Source organism: Pleurotus ostreatus, assembly GCF_014466165.1.
Source record: "Pleurotus ostreatus strain PC9 chromosome Unknown scaffold_2, whole genome shotgun sequence".
NCBI classification, from domain to species: domain Eukaryota; kingdom Fungi; phylum Basidiomycota; class Agaricomycetes; order Agaricales; family Pleurotaceae; genus Pleurotus; species Pleurotus ostreatus.
Window position 1 is genome coordinate 1,879,723 of NW_023503157.1, and position 19,320 is coordinate 1,899,042.

The 19,320-nt window shown below is 50.6% G+C and overlaps 5 protein-coding genes across 5 annotated transcripts; 2 read left to right on the forward strand and 3 right to left on the reverse strand.

The window, feature by feature from the left end:
- Positions 1–349: 349 nt before the first annotated feature.
- Positions 350–4,675, forward strand: PC9H_003463 (uncharacterized protein; the record flags this gene model as incomplete). Its single annotated transcript, XM_036773056.1, has 9 exons — positions 350–1,252; positions 1,301–1,640; positions 1,704–1,921; positions 1,981–2,798; positions 2,851–4,023; positions 4,078–4,104; positions 4,151–4,348; positions 4,401–4,437; positions 4,487–4,675. The coding sequence occupies 9 exons, from the start codon at positions 350–352 to the stop codon at positions 4,673–4,675; spliced, it is 3,903 nt and encodes a 1,300-aa protein (XP_036634529.1).
- Positions 4,676–4,824: 149 nt separating this feature from the next.
- On the reverse strand, positions 4,825–7,034 carry PC9H_003464 (uncharacterized protein; the record flags this gene model as incomplete). The annotated part of the gene is made up of 8 exons (XM_036773057.1): positions 4,825–5,013; positions 5,069–5,391; positions 5,451–5,652; positions 5,698–5,783; positions 5,835–5,959; positions 6,012–6,393; positions 6,443–6,565; positions 6,620–7,034. The coding sequence occupies 8 exons, from the start codon at positions 7,032–7,034 to the stop codon at positions 4,825–4,827; spliced, it is 1,845 nt and encodes a 614-aa protein (XP_036634530.1).
- Positions 7,035–7,502: 468 nt separating this feature from the next.
- Positions 7,503–10,752, forward strand: PC9H_003465 (uncharacterized protein; the record flags this gene model as incomplete). Its single annotated transcript, XM_036773058.1, has 2 exons — positions 7,503–9,875; positions 9,928–10,752. The coding sequence occupies 2 exons, from the start codon at positions 7,503–7,505 to the stop codon at positions 10,750–10,752; spliced, it is 3,198 nt and encodes a 1,065-aa protein (XP_036634531.1).
- A 51-nt stretch (positions 10,753–10,803) lies between these two features.
- Positions 10,804–15,500, reverse strand: PC9H_003466 (uncharacterized protein; the record flags this gene model as incomplete). The annotated part of the gene is made up of 24 exons (XM_036773059.1): positions 10,804–10,836; positions 10,890–10,953; positions 11,006–11,089; positions 11,142–11,160; positions 11,214–11,249; positions 11,303–11,430; positions 11,483–11,789; positions 11,838–12,145; positions 12,195–12,378; positions 12,428–12,485; positions 12,535–12,570; positions 12,620–12,741; positions 12,791–12,855; positions 12,905–13,017; positions 13,070–13,111; positions 13,160–13,405; positions 13,463–13,594; positions 13,642–13,782; positions 13,832–14,061; positions 14,115–14,464; positions 14,510–14,831; positions 14,880–14,975; positions 15,050–15,292; positions 15,371–15,500. 24 exons carry the CDS (start codon positions 15,498–15,500, stop codon positions 10,804–10,806), a joined length of 3,489 nt encoding a protein of 1,162 aa, XP_036634532.1.
- A 304-nt stretch (positions 15,501–15,804) lies between these two features.
- Positions 15,805–19,276, reverse strand: PC9H_003467 (uncharacterized protein; the record flags this gene model as incomplete). Its single annotated transcript, XM_036773060.1, has 15 exons — positions 15,805–16,298; positions 16,353–16,420; positions 16,472–16,538; positions 16,589–16,795; positions 16,849–17,129; positions 17,178–17,301; positions 17,352–17,423; positions 17,474–17,578; positions 17,638–17,771; positions 17,821–17,872; positions 17,929–18,043; positions 18,097–18,838; positions 18,891–19,027; positions 19,090–19,097; positions 19,162–19,276. 15 exons carry the CDS (start codon positions 19,274–19,276, stop codon positions 15,805–15,807), a joined length of 2,721 nt encoding a protein of 906 aa, XP_036634533.1.
- Positions 19,277–19,320: the final 44 nt, after the last annotated feature.

The window sequence follows — 19,320 nt, forward strand, 5'->3', positions numbered from 1 at the left end:
CCATATTCCGATGCTGCAGTCTGACAAACACGCAAGACCGAGCCCCGGCGGCTCACCAGGACGCGTCTGCCTGCTCGACTGTACAGTGGCCTTGCTGGGATCAGGGAATACGGACCATAAACCTTTTTATCTAGCATAACAATCAGTACGATAATCATAATAGCACAATAATGGTTTGCCTGTCTGGCGAGGTTCCAGCAGCAGTGTGGCTCTGCGAGCTATGAGTCATGTGATGTTTACCGCTTCCGAGCCTTTGAGGTATTGCAAATTGGGTTATATATCGCGCTGACCTTCGCCATCGCCCCCCTGCTCTTCTTCCTCCCGACCATCACTGCCGTTGTTCGCGACAATGGCCTCCTCGTCGTCCCTCGTCGCGGCGCCCTCCCTTTCAAAGCTCTCCCTCAGCTCCGACTCAGGCTCTTCCCAAGCAAACCACATAGATCTCACTCTTGATGACGACGACGCCTATCACGATCCTTACGGCCAGGAACGATATGCCAAACGCCCTCGAATCGAGCGCACCGACTCAATGCAGTCCTCAGCCATATCTTTTCCGCCCGCAAACAACTTTCGATCTTCACCTATGAACCATGGCGGATTTGACTCTTCAAACGCTCATTCTGGCTATGCGGCTGAACCCAATGGCAACCGCGTTGCACAGAGTTCTTCCCATATTTCTCCCAATAGTTCCCCTTTCTATCAACCATACACACCGATGTCTGCTACACCTGCTGTGTCTCAATTTTACGCAGCACAACAGCGCCAAGAGGCTCACAATCCTGTTCGCAACTCAATGTCTATGCCAGCTATACCGTCTGCGTTATCACCTAGGCCTCTCGCTCCAGCCGCTTCAGATCCTCAAGTAATAGATTTGACCAATTCGCCCTCCCCTCCGCCCTCTCATCCCCTTCATGCGAATACACCACTACCCGACGATCTCTCTCCAAAGACACCCGTATGTATCGGCCAAGTCCATGCAAATGCTCTTGTCTTGTCTCCCATTGCCTACGTAATTGCGCCCAATGGGCAAGATAATGAATGGGCGAGCGTCAGACTCCGTTATGAACCCCCCAGCCCGGATAAGAGGGAGACAATCCAAATCAGGACGCTAGATGTGAAAGCAGCGAACGGTGAGCTGCTCCCGGGCGAGATGTTTGGCGTGGTAGAGCAGAAGGCCACCTGTGTCGTTGGACCCATGCTTTACAAAGGCCTGATCCGAATCGAAGCACAAGTGCGCAAGGTTGCACGACCGGTGAGCCCATCAAACAAAAAACCCAAACACTCCCTTACGCTGCATTAGCTTCCCATCCTCCCCCTTCAGATGCTCGTCTATACGCCAAAGGGAAATATACCCCATGTCGCGAAATTCTTCGCGGACTGCAGGCTTATGTTAGATCATCCCAGTCCTTCATTCGATCTCCTGCGCGTTTCTAAATACCCTTACTTCAACCCACATAACCCACCTCCTGGAGGATTCAATCAAGCATTTCTTAATAAACTAGGCTACGGTTCTGTCAATAATGTTGGCCGATGGGGGTCGCCATCGGTGGCGGCAAAGAGTGTTGAGGTTCAACGGAGTCAGGTGGAGGAGCTGTTTAAAAGTATGAAGGACGGCGACGAGCTTGTGGAGACGGATGCCAGTACGTTATCGAACACTTCACATCAAAGTAGTTCTCGGTTTGGGGACTAATTTTTCTCGACAGCTTCGGACGTCGCTACTAAACTCTATCCTCACCAGAAGAAGGCCCTTACCTTCTTACTAGACCGTGAACACGAGAAACCTGCAGGCGATAAGTTTGCCTCTCTCTGGAAGAAAGAAATGGATCCCATGTCAGGTCATCTCGTATGGGTCCACGTAGTGACTAAGGAACAAGTCTACCAAGAGCCCAAGGAAAGTAAGGGATCGATATTGGCAGACGATGTTCGTCTTCTTTCCCCTCTTTTGTCACTTGCACTGACTGATTTGAATCCTCTTGTCAGATGGGGCTTGGTAAGACCATTACGTGCGTCTCTCTTATTGCGGCCACTCTTTCCGCGTCCAGGGCTTTCGCAGCCGAGCCCCTAACACCTGTCGCCCCTCCATCCGGTCACATGGACCCCGATGCGTCCGAATTTGCAGGATCCGTTTGGGGCATGCCTGAGAATAACGGCGCAAGTTCTAGCAAAGCCCAAGCGAAGGCCGCGCGGAATCAGGAGAAAATGGATTCGGAATACGCTAGAGCATGCCGAATCAAGGTGCGCAGCCGGGCGACGCTAATCCTCTGCCCCTTGTCAACTGTGTCAAACTGGGAGGATCAGTTTAAGGATCATTGGAAAGGCGATGTTACAATAGTTGGGGGCTCCTCTGGTTGTGCCCCTCCTCCTTTACCCTCCGCTTCCTCAGGCTCTTCGACGCCCTCGCAGAGTACACTGCAGTTCGGTCAAAACGAATCCAAGGCCCAGGGCCGCTCCGGGACGTCCCTGCGGGTGTATATTTATCACGGTAACGCACGACGCCCAGACCCCGCCTTCTTGTCCGATTTTGATGCAGTGATCACCACCTACGCCACTCTAGCTTCAGAATACTCAAAGCAAAGTAAAAGTCTAGCTAACGTGGACGCTGAGGATGAAGATGAAGATGGCCCAAGTAGTGATTGCGGGGGCGTCGACGTCGACGACAATGGAAATCAAATACTGAGGTTGCCGAAGCCCAGGAAGTCAGGTTTGAAACGCAAGAAGAGGTGCACGGCAAACGCCACGGAAACCAGTAGTGCCCTCCAAAGTGTTCATTGGTTCAGGGTGGTCCTCGACGAGGCTCAGTACGTCTCTTTGAGTGTTGATCAATTCCTGACAATGAATAATCCTCTCCAGCTGTATCAAGGAAACATCCACAGTTGGAAGCAGAGCCTCGTGCGATCTTGTTGCGGACAGAAGGCTGTGCCTTACTGGTACCCCAGTCCAAAACAAATTGGACGACGTGTTTGCCTTAATCAAGTTCCTGCGTCTTACGCCGTTTGACGACAAGACGGCATGGACGCAGTACATTGGCGGACCGGCGAAATTTGGCCAACCGCTTGGTATTGCCCGTCTGCAGACCATCATGAAGTTCATCACCCTTCGACGCACCAAAGAGACTCGCACCCCCGACGGGCAAAAAGTGCTCTCCCTGCCACCGAGACGAGACGAGCTGCGGTACCTCAGATTTGACGAACAGGAGAAGGCCATCTACGACCAGTTCTTCCATCAATCTCAAGCCGAATTCCAAGAGATGACGGATAAAAACGAAGTCATGAAGAACTACGTGGGTATCCTGCAAAGAATCCTTCGGCTTCGTCAAATATGCGATCACCTCGAGCTCGTGCAGAACAAATCATCCGACAGTTCTGCGTCCTACGAAGACATCGTTGCTGCGATCAGCAAGGAAGGCATCAACCCGGCGCGCGCCGCTGCCATCTTCTCTATGCTCAGAGACTCCGCAACGGCTCAATGTGTAGAGTGCGGCACAGAGCTGTGCTCAGCGACCGATCTAGCCCAGGCTGAAACAGCCGAAGCTGAGAATGGAAGCACCGTCAAGAGAGGTAGGAAACCAAAGGGCGCCCAGTCCCGCGTCCCTACAAGACAAAACAGTCCAACGAATCCACAGCCCGTCCTCTCTCGGTGCTTGCATCTATTCTGCATTGAATGTTACCGTAACTCTATTTGTCCTGGCTGGCCCAATGTACCACCACAGACCACTCGCTCATGCTCAGCTTGCCAAACGAGCTTAAATCCCCAGGACGCCGTGGAAATCAATCCCGATTCCCTGAATATCGATGCGCCATCCGCGTCTACAAAGAAGAGGTCCACGAAGCGGGAGAAACGACAGAAGGCAACACTGGAGTCTTTCCATCCGTCTACGAAAATCAAGGCGCTTATGCAGGATTTGTTGGGCTTCTCTCGGGCGAATCCGAACTCAGCAAATTACGACCCTTCATCCATCGAAGTTCAGATGATTGATCAGCAAGGCAATTGTGTTGACGAAGGCGCCATTAAGACAGTTGTTTTGTAAGGCATTCCATTCCGCGTGGTAGTTGCGAAGTCTAATATCGATCCGTTTAGCTCCCAGTGGACAAGTATGCTCGATAAGTAAGCGTTGTGCGTTACGACCCGCTCTTGTTCTGATTGTAATTAGGATCGAGGACGCTCTCGAGATGGCTGGGATAAAGTACGATCGGCTGGACGGTACCATGAAGCGAGAAGACAGGTCTCGCGCCATGGATGCGTTGAAGTTCGACCCAGCTTGTGAAGTCCTCCTGGTCAGTCTCAAAGCGGGAGGTGTTGGCCTCAACTTGACCGCCGCTCAACGGGTATATCTGATGGATCCTTACTGGTACGTTCAACATCTTCTAGGTGCCGGAAAGGCGCTCACCTATTGCCTAAAGGAACCCTGCTGTAGAGAACCAAGCCGTAGATCGTATTGTAAGTTATCTTCAGTTCTATTGTCGGCCTGGCTCTAAATGCCGCGTAGCATCGACTAGGCCAGACGCGACCAGTCACAACCATAAAGTTCATCATTGAGAATTCAATCGAAGCCCGATTACTAGAAGTTCAAGCCAAGAAAACCAGACTAGCCGACGTAACGCTTGGTCAAAATGGCTTCAGCAAATCGGAGATTTTGGCGAGACGAATGGAAGACCTCACCAAATTGTTTTCATAGCGGACTTTGTTTGGCTGCTGGTGCACGTATTGTATACTCGCGTATAGTTATTTGTCTAGGCCTCCTTCCATAATGTAGAATACTTTGTATGTATTTCGACATGGGTTTATTTCCGTTGCAGTGAAAGTGTGACAAGTAATACATGACTTTTAGAATGCGAAATGGGCGACGTTTTTCCTTCTTCCTAACGTATATACCAGGACCTGGCTGACAAAGAGACCGATGGTGACACCGGACGCGACGGAGATCATGCGAAGTGCCAGAGTAAAGCCGGAGTAGTATTGTTCCGCCGAACTATGGAAGTTCTGAGCCAATCCCCCTCCTTGGGCAATAGCACTCTTACGAGTTTGTTAGTTTGCTGCCGGCGCTTTGGAGGAATCAGCCGTAGCTCACCGGGACCAGAAACAAGACGCCCGTAACCATAGAAGTAAAGGCAGTCCCACCGATGATCCGCGAGTAGAGGTTGCCTAAGACACCGATAGCGAAAGCTCCAGCGGCAGAAGACAAGTCGGTCCGACCAGGTACAGCGAGCGCAGCAGCTTTGTTGGCGGTGTAAGAGCAGCAGGAAAAGATGACCATGACCGGGAGTTGTATGCTGCGATAGGACTGCAGATTCGAGAGAGACGAACAGATCGAGTACAGTGGTACCAGAAAGAGCATGGTCCACCAGGGGAAGGGCTGTCTATACCAAGGCCAAGAGTCGTCCCGATAGCATCCTTGAAGGAGAAGGCGTGGACGTGTGAGAGTTAATGGACAAAGGCTACGGTAGTGTTACCTTTGAAGACATGCTCTTGTTCCAGCATCTCACCGATACCGAGGACACCGCTAATTACTTGAGAGGTATTTCCGCTATCGAAGAAAGAGAAGTGCCCTTGGGAATATGTCAGATTGGTAGGCAGAGCGCTGCGATAATATCCCCGACGAGCCCGCCGGTCGACCAATAGATAGAAGTCGGAGCCAATGGTAAGACCAAATCCCTGCGAATGTCAGTAGCTTGACAGTATGGTCGGAAATGTACGCACTAGGAAGAGGGTATAGATGATTGCATACACGACCCTAACAGAACCACAGAAAATGTTCTTCGACATCAATTCCAAAGCGCTTATCACTGCTCATTATCGTCAGAGATGGCTGGACCACCGTGGCTCCCTTTGCTTACGAATGGTAAAGCCAGGCAAAATGACCACAATCCCTGCAGAAGAAATCGCACTGTAGCAAAACAGATTCCCGTTGATGCTACTCAGGCCTCTTGCAACGAACGCAACGACAATGGATACTGATATCCTATAATGTGGGGTCAGTACCAGGACGTACACGGAAGCTTACTGGTCCTTACTCGTATACATTAGCGTACATTGCACTTTTGTTGGCTGCCGTCAAACCCAAGTATTGAAGAAGAGACGCACAGAGGCCACTGATCCACATGTCGATGATCGAGCCACCGAAAGATAGAACACAGATGATCGATGCACATAGAAAGGCGAGAAAGCATCGAGCAGCCAGAGGGTAGATGGGAGGTCGTCTTAACAACTCTTTGAGTGCCACTGTTCCTTCAGCCGCGGTAATGGTATCATGAAGAACGTCCCGATATATGAGGTGAACCTTGTGGAGAGAAGACAATGCGACGCGTCCTCTAGCGCGGACGAAGTGAGTTCTACTGGACTTGGTCTCGCCATTTCGTATGGTGACGATGAGGATATTCGGAAGATGTACAAATTCTGCATATTGTTAGTAGCGGTAGCAATGCCTTGACTTGGAAAATCTAACCTGCTTGGGCATCTAGGATTTCCGATGCAGCCTGTAATTGGGATTCGATTCGATGGGACGGGGCACCGTAGTGAAGTAGCGCCTTTGCTAGTTTGAGGATGAAGGTCCGGCGGATATTCACGTCTACCTAGTGTATGAGTGCCAATCCAAGTCGAAAGCTTTGTGTACTCCAACAACCTTCAATGTTTTTGGCGACGGCAGAAGAGCGCCGACGATGCATCAGCAAAGAGCGTATGGGTCTCAACGAAGCTACGGAAGCTAATCGTCCCGCCTTCGGTCTGGTGGGTGCAGTAGCGGGTGCGTCGGTAGTAGCTTCATCCATCGCGACCCGGTCCTTCGGTTCCTCGCCTGGGACAGCAGCCAAAGTAGCGTCTGAGGGAGCGTTGAGGTCCGGGACTACTTCAGTCACAGGCGTTTTCCGCTCTTCGTCGATTCTACTTAGAGGCCTGTTCGTCGGCTCAGTTCCTGGTTCGTGTACGTAAATCCCAAGGTTATTTGGCTGCTGAACAACAGGACTAGGGTCCATATATCGTTCAAAAGGGTTCGGTAAACTGTCTTGAGTATCTTGAGAGGTTCCATTGTCGTTATTCATGGTAGAATCGCCTCGACGAATGTCGCTGGTCGAGGAGAAAGAAGGTTGGCAATCTTGTTTGGTCAAGCCAAATAAGTATGGTTCTTGGAGGTAATTACTTGTTTGGTTCCCTTCCTCCACCCAACCTCCATCAACGCGTCTAGTGAGGTGAGGCCGTTGATATCTCCTTGCGCACGACATTATGGCGCATCAAACGTTGATGTTGTTTTCCATGACACTGTGCCATTCAGCAACCCACTTGTAATCGCGAACTTACGCAACAGAGGTGTTTGTGCGCTCTGCGGAATTCAAGGAGTCCACACTGTTTCCGCTGCTATTCAGTAATATATCGTCCCACATATATGCCGGGGCAATAAAGGAGAGCTTGAGTTGATGAGACGAGCTATCAGCTCTTTCCGTTAAAGTGGTGAGTCTGTTGTCAAGCAAATGATACCCCTTTGGCTGATGAGCTCGGCACCCCGTACTTAGATGCCCGGAAAGCTATCTGCATCCTACAGACAAGCTCTCTCCGATATTCCGGGATTCCCCGTTCTAGTTCCGTCTGCAATCGACTACCGAGCCAGCGAAGAGCCAAATCGGGTGATTCTGACATATCCTCAACCAGGCACCAAGCAATTCGTCGACGTAACATGGGGCCAGTTCACCCACGCAGTAGACAAGGCTGCATGGAAATACGACGCTCAAATAGGTGCACGACGTGTTTCTTCGGACCCCGTCAAAGTCGTCGGGGTGTTGGCACGCAGTGATGTTGCCTACATGGTGACAATATATGCTCTGCATAAATGCGGCATCACCCCTCTGATGATCTCAACGCGCAACTCTCATGCTGCAATTGTCAACCTACTCAAGTTGACAGGCAGCGTGGCGTTGCTAGCTGATCCATACCACAAGTTTGCAGCCGAGGCAGCAGTGGCAGAAGTTGGCGATATACCTATCTTCGTTCCTGCATCCCTTCCTGGCCAAGTCCTCGAGGACAGAAGACCCTTCCCCTTTAAGTTAAAGTACGCTGACGAATGCGACAACCCTGGAGTTATCTTGCATACCAGCGGTTCCACGGGTCTCCCAAAACCCGTAGCTTGGTCGACTCGCTTCTTTTGGCACCAAACCTTCTACCCGGACGAATATGTCAAAAAATACTTCGGTTCCTCTTTCCTATCCACCCTGCCTATGTTCCATGGCTCAGGCTTCTCATTGATTCGCGCGTCTCTACTATGGTTGGGATGGAAAGTGATATTTCCAGATCCGTCCAAGCCGGTCACGGCATCTGCAATCGCAGACATCTGTAACCAAATATCACCCGACATTGTTGCTGGCGCCCCGTCCGTCATCGAGGAGATTACTGACCTTCCCGGCGGGATGGATGTGATGAAGGGCAGGAGGACGTGGTTCTTCGTCGGTGCCCCGGTCCCTCCCCACGTTGGAGATCTCCTCGTAAAAGAGGGCGTGCACATCACGCCTAACCTTGGTTCAACTGAAATCGGGCAAATGAGTGTATTGGAGCCAGAGGGGCGGACACCGGAAGACTGGAATTACCACGAGATCAGGCCTGACCTCGATACCAAATTGCAATCGCACGGCTCGACACCGGACGAGGGACCCTTCGAGTTAATTATCTTTGCAAAAGATGGGTGGAAGCCCGGAGTCATCAATGTGACCATTGATGACATCGAAGGATATGCCACTTCGGACCTATACCAACGACACCCTACACATCCAAGACTACTAAAACATTGTGGTCGTGTCGACGATGTCATTGTATTGTCTAATGGAGAGAAGACCCTGTCACGCGCCATCGAAGTACCAATCGAAGCCCACCGTCTTGTACAGAATGCCATCGTGTTTGGATCCGGGCGAGCCCAGAATGGTGTCTTCATAGTACCTACTCCGGAGGCTGCGTTCGACCCGCGGGATATGGAAAGGCTTGCCGAGTTTCGTGAGGATATCTGGCCTTCCGTAGAAAATGCGAATTCCGTTAGTCCAACCCACTCTCGCATATGGAAAGAAATGCTCCTGGTCGCCTCGCCCGACGTAGAGTTGCCACGCACGGATAAAGGGAGTCTAAAGCGCAAACTCGTCCTCGAGTTATATGAAGACCAGATCGACGAACTCTATGCTACCATGGAGAATACAGCTTCTGTGAAAAGCCCCTCTTTACCAGAAGCTCTCACCACTGACACATTTACTGTCTATTTCACCCAACTGGTGAACGAAACTATGAACAAGGTCGTTCAGCCAACCGAAGACGTCTTCGAACTTGGAATGGACTCATTGAAGGCAATATTCGTACGGAATTCTTTGCTCTCCTCACTCAAGACAGATGATAGGACAAAGGATGTCGTCGGCAATGTGCCTCAGAACTTCGTGTTCGCCAATACAACGATTGAGCAGATGGCTAATGCTCTCGCTTTACTACTGGAAACGGGTTACTTGGGAGAAACGGGGCAAGAGTCGACCGAAGAGCATACACGGATGATCAACGAAATGGTCGCAAAATACACGAAGGGATTTCCGAAGCACGAGGGCCTAGATGAACAAAATGTCGATAGTGAAGTGGTAGTCCTGACCGGCTCCACCGGATCCCTGGGAACATACCTGCTCAATTCGTTGCTAGCTCAGCCATCCGTCGTCAAAGTGTACGCGCTGAACAGAAAAGGATCTTCTTCGTCTGAACAGCGTCAAGAGAAGGCCTTCGCAGAACGGCAACTAAATGCCGAGGGGCTTTGGAAAGAAGTCAGAACAGGCCGGCTTGAATTCCACGATGTCGAGCTCAATCAGCCGGAATTTGGCTTACCAGACGCTGTCTATAAATGCATCCTCGCTTCCACGACTCTAGTGATTCACGTGAGGCATGCGTGTATCAATACCGCCGTGCTGTGTTGACAGATCCTTTTAGAACGCTTGGTCTCTCAACTTCAACTGGTCACTCGGCACGTTTGAGCCTCATATAAAGGGTGTTCGCAACCTAGTCGACTTCGCACTCTCCTCCCCAAGGAAACACACTCCGCGGGTTGCTTTCACGTCCTCAATATCGACCGTAGGCACATATACGACCAGTGCGGTACCCGAAGCACCATTGGCTGACCCTATAGTTTGCATGCCTCACGGATATGCCCGTGCTAAATTTGTCAGTGAACGGATACTAGCCGTGGCTGCGGAAGAGCGTGGTCTATCTACGGTGTCCTTTCGGATCGGACAAATCGCGGGTGATAGCGTTCATGGCATCTGGAACTCGTCTGATAGCGTCCCAGCTCTGTTGAAAGGATGCCAGGAGCTAGGTGTCATACCAACTGATTGGGTGCCCTCTTTATCGTGGACGCCCGTTGACACTGTTGCACAAACGATCATTGACGTTTGCATGAACCACGAAGAAGGTCATGGCACATTCCACGTCTCCCACCCTTCTCCAACTCCATGGCTTGACGTGGTGCCTCACATTGCAAGCCGTCTCGCGACCAAAACTCATCCTGAGATCAAGGCCATAACTATGCGAGAGTGGGTCCTCCGGCTGAAAGAATCTGGACATTCACCTGAGACGAATCCGGCTATGAAGCTTATTGCATTCTTCGAGAATGCAATGAATGGCGGGGGCGTTCGCTGCCGACTGGATTTATCCAAAACGAAGAACCTGTCATCGGCCCTGAAGGAAGCCCATGCGCTCGACCGGTCTACTATAGATTTGTTCTTGAACCATTGGAAAAGCACAAGCTTTCTGCTGTAGTATTGCCTATAAGGCTCAAGATATTCACGGCTCCTCTGCACAGCGAGGATATCAACGCGCCAGTCTATCCAAACCTTTAGGAATCTAGAATTGTAAACTCTTAGCCTAGTGTCATAATGATGAGTAGAGTTGAATACCTTCCACCCATGCGTCAACGCCGCACGTTTATATCCGTCGAGGGCTTCCAATATACCGTAAGGTCTGGGTAAAGCAGCTTCAGCTGACCGCTCTACGGTAGAGCTCGACTACGTACCTATCCCAATCACGAGCTAGCTTCGCAGGGAAGGGTTCTAAATTGGATATCGCAAGCCTGATTTGCAGCAGCACAGAAGAAATGCTAGGAAGGTTCAGCTCGACATCTAGATAAACATAATTGAATGATCACCTACCCGTAACTAGGCAGCCATCCTGATAGATTCTCAGCTCAAAGATCCTACCGTCAATGTAGAGAAGTTACTCACCATCGGCAGTCAAGAGATCCATACATATGGAACCGCCTTCAATATCGTTCGTCAGCTCAGGAGCCGCTATTAAGTGTTTGGGAGCTGACCGAGTGTAATATGACCGCCCCCTCCTTGCGAAAACCCCAGAAATCTAGGAGTAAGTAGTCTAAAGAAGGGAGGGGAATGGGGAAAGTTTGGGGGAAATCGGATTTCAAAGATCAGCGAATTGATTCCCCTCAAAAGATGTCAGTTTCATGTTGGGATGGTTCAGTAAAGCAAAAACCTACTTTGACTTCATCTGCTCGGTGAGGGGCAAGCTCTCGTCGAAAGAATGTAGTTCGACAATCCACTGGAATAGGTTATCCATGATTCCGCCACCTTCATCATCGTCATCCTCGCCCAAGCTTGGCAAGAACCAACCCAGCTCACGGAGGCCTCCTGGTCTCCTACTCGCCGCCTTTTGTTCTTTCAGCATGTCACGTAGTTCTCTTTGGACTGCCGTCGTTGCGGCCGTCGATGCCTCAAGAGGAGGTGGCATTAGGTTCGCTACGGCTTGGCGGACATAATCCCGATTTGGTGTCCAGTCGGGCACGGCTGATCTCTGTCATTGAGCCAACGAATAAAAAGGAGACCACTGCCTACGTTGTGAACCTGAACCTTGGGTTGGGGCAACCGGTTCGGCTTCCCAGTTGAAAATTTCCTGGTCTTCTTCATCGTTTTCTTCTTCCACATGTTCGTCTCGACGGGCGGCCACGAGCCGCTCAATTTGGAAAGTGGGTTCGGGGATGATTATGGCCTTGTTATTGAGAGTAACAGCGGCTTTCGGATCTATGGGAACATTGGGTGGCACAGCACTGGCGGCTTGGGGAGGGTCATTAGCAGAGGGTGCGTCGGATTCGGGAGGTGATTCTTCGTCCGCGCGAAGGTTTCCTTTCACTAGAAGGTAGCGACTTAATGTATGTCAGGCGTGTATCGTATGATCGTTGTGGATCGTCATACCACATGATCCAGTTCGTATCCTGGACGACATAATACGGGTTGTGGCTGACGAACTCCTTTGGGACGTTCACGACTTCTGCCAAAGCTATGCAACTCGAAGGAAGGATTTCGCTATTCCTCCAGGCAGTGACGGTCGGCTGGCCATACCCCATGGATATGGAACCGTCCTTCGCCAAGTAGACACCTAGGGATCTTGAGTAATAGCTTCAAGGGGCACCATCGTCCATAATCACCATGGCCATAAGCTCGTCCGTGGGTGACCTCTTTGTACCATAGGCCATGTCGAACTATCTACAATAACATACATAACAGCATCCTATCACACGATGGTCAGACTCACGGAATGCCAGTTCTTCATGGGGGAACCGTGGAAAGCCTGCCGAATAGTCATCAGTATGCAATTGAACGGGAGAGAAAAGTCCGACATAAAGAGTAGGAAACTTCTTCGCGTTTTTGCACCGTCCTTGCGCCGCATGGATGGCAGTTTTGAATTTCGCTTCCGCGTCAGGTGCACCGACACTGAAACGGAATTGCCTCCAGGATGGGTCTACAACGAATGAGTCCTGGAGTGATATCAGAGAGAGGATATGACTCACCAATGTTGCCGACGATATTGTCGCCTTTGAGCTCCTCTAAATGAGCCGTACAGGATGCCACACACCTGACGCTCTATGTAGAAACTGAGCAAAACTTTCAGAGACGATGCTCACCATCTGAGAACAGACCAGGCAGCGGGGAGAATGGCAGGGTCGAGGTCCTTCAGCTTTGGTTTGGAAGACCCAGGGTGGGGTTTCTGTTGCAAATGCTTCTTCATTTTCTCAATCTGAATAATGACCACTGTCAATGGGCGCTGTGAGTGAAAGATGTACACTCACTGGAGGCAAAGAATTGATGAGCTCCGCTATCGCCATTCTCATCTATATGATGAAGTTAAACGTAGACAGCGGAAAGCCATTTATGTATACCTTATGCTTTGAGAGTTGATCGAAATCGTAGAGACCATCTTCGTCCGGGGTCAGCGGTTCCTCAGTCGCGGTAGCTTGAAGTGAAGGCATCTGGGCTAACCAAGCACCTGGCACCGTACGCGTTGGTAACGCTACTCGTAACGCCATGCCAATTGGCAAAGGATCGTCCATTACCCCTTCCGCCGCCGCCGAGTAAGCGAGTGCAACCAGGAGGTCCACCATTTCCGTATTGTGGATGATCTCGTACTGAAAGAGGATGAGAAATACTCATGTGGTATATATATATATATATATATATCTTACCTCGAGAGACGGCCCTTGGTTATATGCGTAGTATTGGTACGAGCACAACTTCGAGTCGCATACATATGGCTTTAGAGCTTCAAATTGGGCCCTCGTCTTGTTGTGGCACACCACGCAATAGCGCGCAATAAACTACTCTGCTTTGGCAATGAGCAACTACGAGATGACTGTACACTGACCTGGATTCGACGAAGAAGGTAGGAGAATGCGACTAGAGGTAGATTGAACTCCTCTGTCGGGTTTAAGTCTGCCAACGGATCATCTGGAAGCACATAGGTCACTCCCAGGTTTCGCTCTTCTTCGTCTTCCGCTAGGATGGCCTATAAACAGTGGGTCAATCCCTGGATCGTGAATTTCATAAAGCCGTACCTCATAATTGCCTTGATATACGTCCTCAGGCGAAAGTTGTTTCTGTTCCACCAACGAACAGAGGAATTCCGCGGCGGACCATCCCAACCCAAACTTGCGTCTCAATTGGATAATCTTCAAGAAGTAGGTATTCATCAAAGTATCCAACGGTGTGCTCAAGCTAAAAGTTTCAAATCGGCCATCGTCTTTCGCTTCTTCATTAGGCTCCGTTGTAGTTGATTCCCGGATGTCTAAAGGTGTAAATCAGCAACACATGTTTAAGCGGACCGGAGGGCCTGATCACCGTTCGAGACTAGGCCAAAAGTGCGGAAAGCTTCTTTTGCCTCCTTAGCACTGGCTTTATATGTACTCGATAAGCCTACCCTGAAAGCTATCGAGGTACCCGAGTTCGTAGCTTCCGTGTAGTAGCGTCCATCAGCTGCAAGAGGTGGATAATGTCCATGAAAGCCAGACATCAAAAGGGTTAGATGCTGTCGGCGAGAAAGTATACGTCGGTCCCAGGCCATGAGCGCGCGAGGCGGAATCATCTCGGTCAAGGAGACGATAGGCAGGGATATGCTAATGCAGTAGTCGCCACCAAGAAAACGAGTGAAGCCAGGTCGGTATCCGGCAGCCACTGTCTCGGTGAAGTCCCTACCTAAATTGAGTAATGGTAAGCGGGAGATGGAAGTTGGTTACTTATGAATCCGAGCCAAGGGAGCATGTGGTCGAGCTTCCGCTTTGCGAACATTAGAGAACCTATCATCATCGAAGCTTTCATAACCTTCATACTCATCCTCATCGTCGCTACCTTCCTCAGGGTCAGACATTTCGTGATCGCCCTGATCTTTCACGCGTTGAAGTCTCCTCGAGAGCGTTGAGAGTAATTTCGAGATCATGGATTCGATGGGTTGAGGAGAGAAATCAGCTACAGACTCAATGGCACCCTGCACAGAGTCAGGTAGATTGTGAGTAGACGATGCTGCGAAGACCGAATGGCTAGAGGGGTAATCCGAAGTATCTGGGGGACTTCAATATGAATGTGGATTTGATGGGACGAGTGGCAAACCTGAGACGAAGACATTGAGTTGGAGTAGGCCTATCTTATTCTCTATGTCTTTGATCGTAAGCTCGAACGAGCCCTCGTCCTCCCCCGCGCTACAATCTGGAAATGCCACAAGCAACGCATCATCACCCCGCTCAGTCAGTGTTATGACCAAGTGGTCGTTCATTGCTTACGCTCGAGTTTTAAGCCATCTAACACAAAGCCATTCGCGCATTCCTCTACCATGTCTGCGAGATCCGCTTTAAAGCGCCGTCGCCCTTTCAAAGACGCGTTCTTCGCGATATTTCGAGTGGGTGGCGTAGGAAGGGTCACAATTGATTCCCTAGTAGACGAGGAGGACGAGGAACTTGCAATCTGTGCCATATCGTAGTCATGGCCGCTATGCATCTCAAAGTCAGGGGACAAAGGGGCAGAAACTGCCGACGAGAACCCAAATTCAAGCAGACATGCGTTCAACACGAGGCACCGAGGGTAACGGCCATTTTTACACGTACCCACCGCAGCAGTGGCAACAAGCTTCCGTTTCTTTGTTTGGTGTTCTACGTCTTCTGGCTCTGAGTCTGGGTCGTGGATAACGATGACTTCGTGATTGAGCTTAGAAGCGCGACGCGTTACGGGGGCCATCCTTGCGAACGAGAGTCTTCAAAGGGCGAATGGTGGCGACGAAAATGCTCTAGTTGTGGTGGTCCGAAATATAGCAGTGTAATCATGACTCGTCTTTAGGCTTGCAAGGGATCAAACTCCCACGGTTACAATTTCAAAATAGTATCAGAAACAAAGACAGGAGTAGGTGGTATCCAGTAAATGGGTGTGTATACAGGAAGTGAATTGCATAAAGAGGATCAATGGGTGTTACAAACTGAACACAGCTGGACATTAGAAAACGAGGCGTTTTACAACAGGCATATACTTGTGGATTCGTCCATATTTACCAGATGGTTGGACCGGGTAGGTATTCCGTGGGCAACAGGAAAGCATCCATCCCGCTCTGCGTGAATGCGTTGCCGCCAAGCGTCTGATCGGACACCCAGACAGGCAGCTGTTCGTTCGAGGTCATATTGAAGGAGCGCCAAATATTATCGGCATCAGCAGTCATGGGAAGCTGGGGCTGTCCGTGCATTGGATGGGTGTGATGACCATGCATCTGGCTCACAGCATCAGGATGATGATGAGCATGATGATGCGATTGATGCATGTGCTGTTGCGCCTGCATCTCGGGAGGATACGCGGCATGTTCGTACGTTGGCGAGAAATTCTCGACTGGCCGATGCTGAACAGGAACTCCGCCCGAGTGATCAACGCGCACTGGCATTCGTTGCTGGGGATCACGGGTAGCCTTGGGCGAGAGCGATTGCGAATCCTTCCGCTTTTTGGCACGCTTCAGCATGACTTGTAAGGTTAGGGCATAGCGTTTAGCCGGTACTACGGAAGAAGTCGTTAATACCGCGGACAGGAACAGAAGGAAAGAAGTCCTACTCTGGGACATTAATTCCGCGAGGCGTTCGACTTGACTTCGAATTTCTTGAACATTGCACTCATTTGGACTACATCAAGCGTGGGTAATCTGATCGTACTGACAAGGAAAATGAACTCACAAGAGCCGAGATAAACGCAACAGAAACGATGCCGTAAAGGTGGCAGTTGCATGGGTATAATGGACAGCTACGTTCCGATGAGCAGGCGCTCACATTACAATTAATGTGAAGACTGACCATATTTCATCCCCTCCCTATACGAAGGTGAATTGACAGTAATATCGAGACCCTGGCGAGCAATTTGGATGGACCTCATTGCCAATTCACGCTGAACGGGTGGCATTTTCTGAACGTCGTCAGGTCCATTAATACCTCGAAGCGCTGTGGCGTTGTGGAAAAGCTCCGCATGAACTTGCTGAATTTGCAAACTTTGACGGTAAAAAGCTGTATGCGATGCTTCGTCAGGCACGAACAGCAGAGAATTAAAATATACGGACCAGCGTCTTCGTATTTTTGGGAGAATGCTTGGTCCCAAGTGGCAAACCAAGTTTGGAATTGGGTGCTGCCGTCACGGAGGGCAGCAAAAGCAGCTTCGTTGAGAGGCCCATCTGGGTTGATGATCTGGTTGTTCAGGCGCTCTCGTAAAGCCATCAATTCGACCGTTGAGACTAGTCGCATATCATCTTCGATGGCCAGTGGGTGTTGCAGCATCATGCGGCACCCCGCAATGCTTTCGTCGTCTTTCAAGACCGCTGGTCGTCCGGTACCGTACGAGAGTCTGCATGGATGAGCTAGAAGTTAGGCCACCGATGCAGAAGCTACGTACTGGTGCTCGAAGAGGTAGAGGCAGAACCACGTTCGCGATGCGATGACCAGATTGCGATCTTCCACCGTGTTCACTTTGTTAGTCTGCATTCGCCGGTATAATCGCGGCCAGGCCTTGTGCATAGCTGTAAAGTATCAGCGAATTTAGTCCCTGGGTTGAGCTTAATCTACTCACATAATTCCATGGCCATCCTAATGGCATGACCTCCGCTAAGCCAACCATTATCAGACCACCCAGACACTAGAACTACAAAAACATAAACAACACGACGGTGCGAGAACTTAATTTGCACTAACTCATAGCCTGAACTGCTTCATGGCGGGTAACTGGAGAAAACAAAGTCGCGCAAGATATCTTCTGGACTTCATCGAGGCATTTAATGTATGCTTCGCTTGGTTTACCTGCAAATTCGGGACGATGAGATGCTTGACCACATATATATCGACACCATAAGACTAACCGCCACCGTCGCGAACCTTAGCTGCTACCATGCAGATGCAGTCCACGGCAAATGGTGATCGTTCGTGAAGCGCCTCATACGTATCCGTATTGGCGTCGAACACAGGCAAGAAAGTCGAGCAGCCGTGGTAGAATCTATAATATCCATCAGGGTAAGTCGCGGCGGAGGGAGCAAAACACCGACATGCGAAATAGTTCTCTTGCATCGTGTTCACTGATAATGTTCTTAGTGACCACTATAAGGTGTTTAATAAAGGATGTTCCTTATATGTTCACATGAATGTCAACATACCATCAGGGAAGCTCGGCCCTTTATGTCGTATTTTTCTGCGCTTTGCTGGTCGCATTTGTCGATCGGGTGACGGCGTTCTGGTACGACTCTGAGGTTCACTACTTTCACCAGCATCCTGAAGATGTATCATTGAGTGGATGCTTCTGTTCTGTGAGGAAAGATTATTACCTTAGCGGCACGGCGAATAGCGACATCGGCTAGTCCCCTTAGAACTTCCCATGGTGCGACCAACCCAGATGCAGGTAGCTCCCCATTGTCATCGTCTTCCGCATCAGATGAGTCAGCGCTAGTGACATTGGACGAGGGTGGTGCATGTCGTTTAGTGGCTGACGAATGAGGTCTGGGTGGACGACCGCTGTCACCGGGATTATATCGCACGTTACTTTGTTGGGGTGCAGGGGGACCCATAGTAGTCGAAATGCTTGAGAATGGTGGCAGGACTTGTCCCTGATTGCCGGGAGCATTATTGTTGGCGGCGTTGGCGGGGTAGGGTTGTTGTTGTTGTGGAGCCGTCTGATACGCGTAAGACGACGGAGGTATCTGTGGAGGGTGATACTCGACGGTTGGCGATATGGGGCCTGTTTGCGGGCTCTGGTACGACTGATTGCTCATGGGGCCGCGAGCTTGACGCTGTGGTTGAGTGATCATAGCGCTGTGAGTAGAAGAGAACGAACTGGAAGAGCTACTGCCCGACATATCATTGATATGTTGATGGCCAGCAGGCGGGGTAGCCAGTGACGGAGAGTGCATGCTGGGGGATTGATTGTGATACGATTGTGGGTACGCAGATGGCGAGCGGGCGTGGTAAGCGCCATTGCGTAGGTGACTGACAATTTCTGACAGAATGTTGTGCATCGACGTCTGGGTATGTCGAATGTCGGCGACATGAGCCTCTAGGCTGCGAATGCGCCTGGGGGAATGTGATATGTTAGGCTATTACCGGTTGTGCTAGTACAACGTACTCAAGGCCCGCCTCGCCAGTTAAAGTTGCTTCCCTCGATGGCTTTTCAAAGAGACACTCCAATCCAGCGTGCCGGCACCGACGACAGGGGGGATTGTCTGCCCCTTCGCATCGCATTTTCTGTTTCCTACACGCATTCTAATGGAGAGCGCACGGATGAGAGTCGCGTCGCGGAACGAGCGTAACACAGATCGACTTACACAGGCCCCTTGAAAGATCAAGAAGAGGACTTATCAGAGAACCTTCCGCGGGAAACATAATGGGCGACATACTGGGAACCCGATTCAAGGTCTTGACCACGGGCTTGACGTCCTGCTTTGGGGGCTTGCTGTCTTCGGGGGCATCCTCCTGCTTCTTGACTGTGCTCCCGCTGGCGTTTGGTTCCATCGTGGGGGACAACGACTGGGGTCGAGGAGAGGACGACCTGGCGG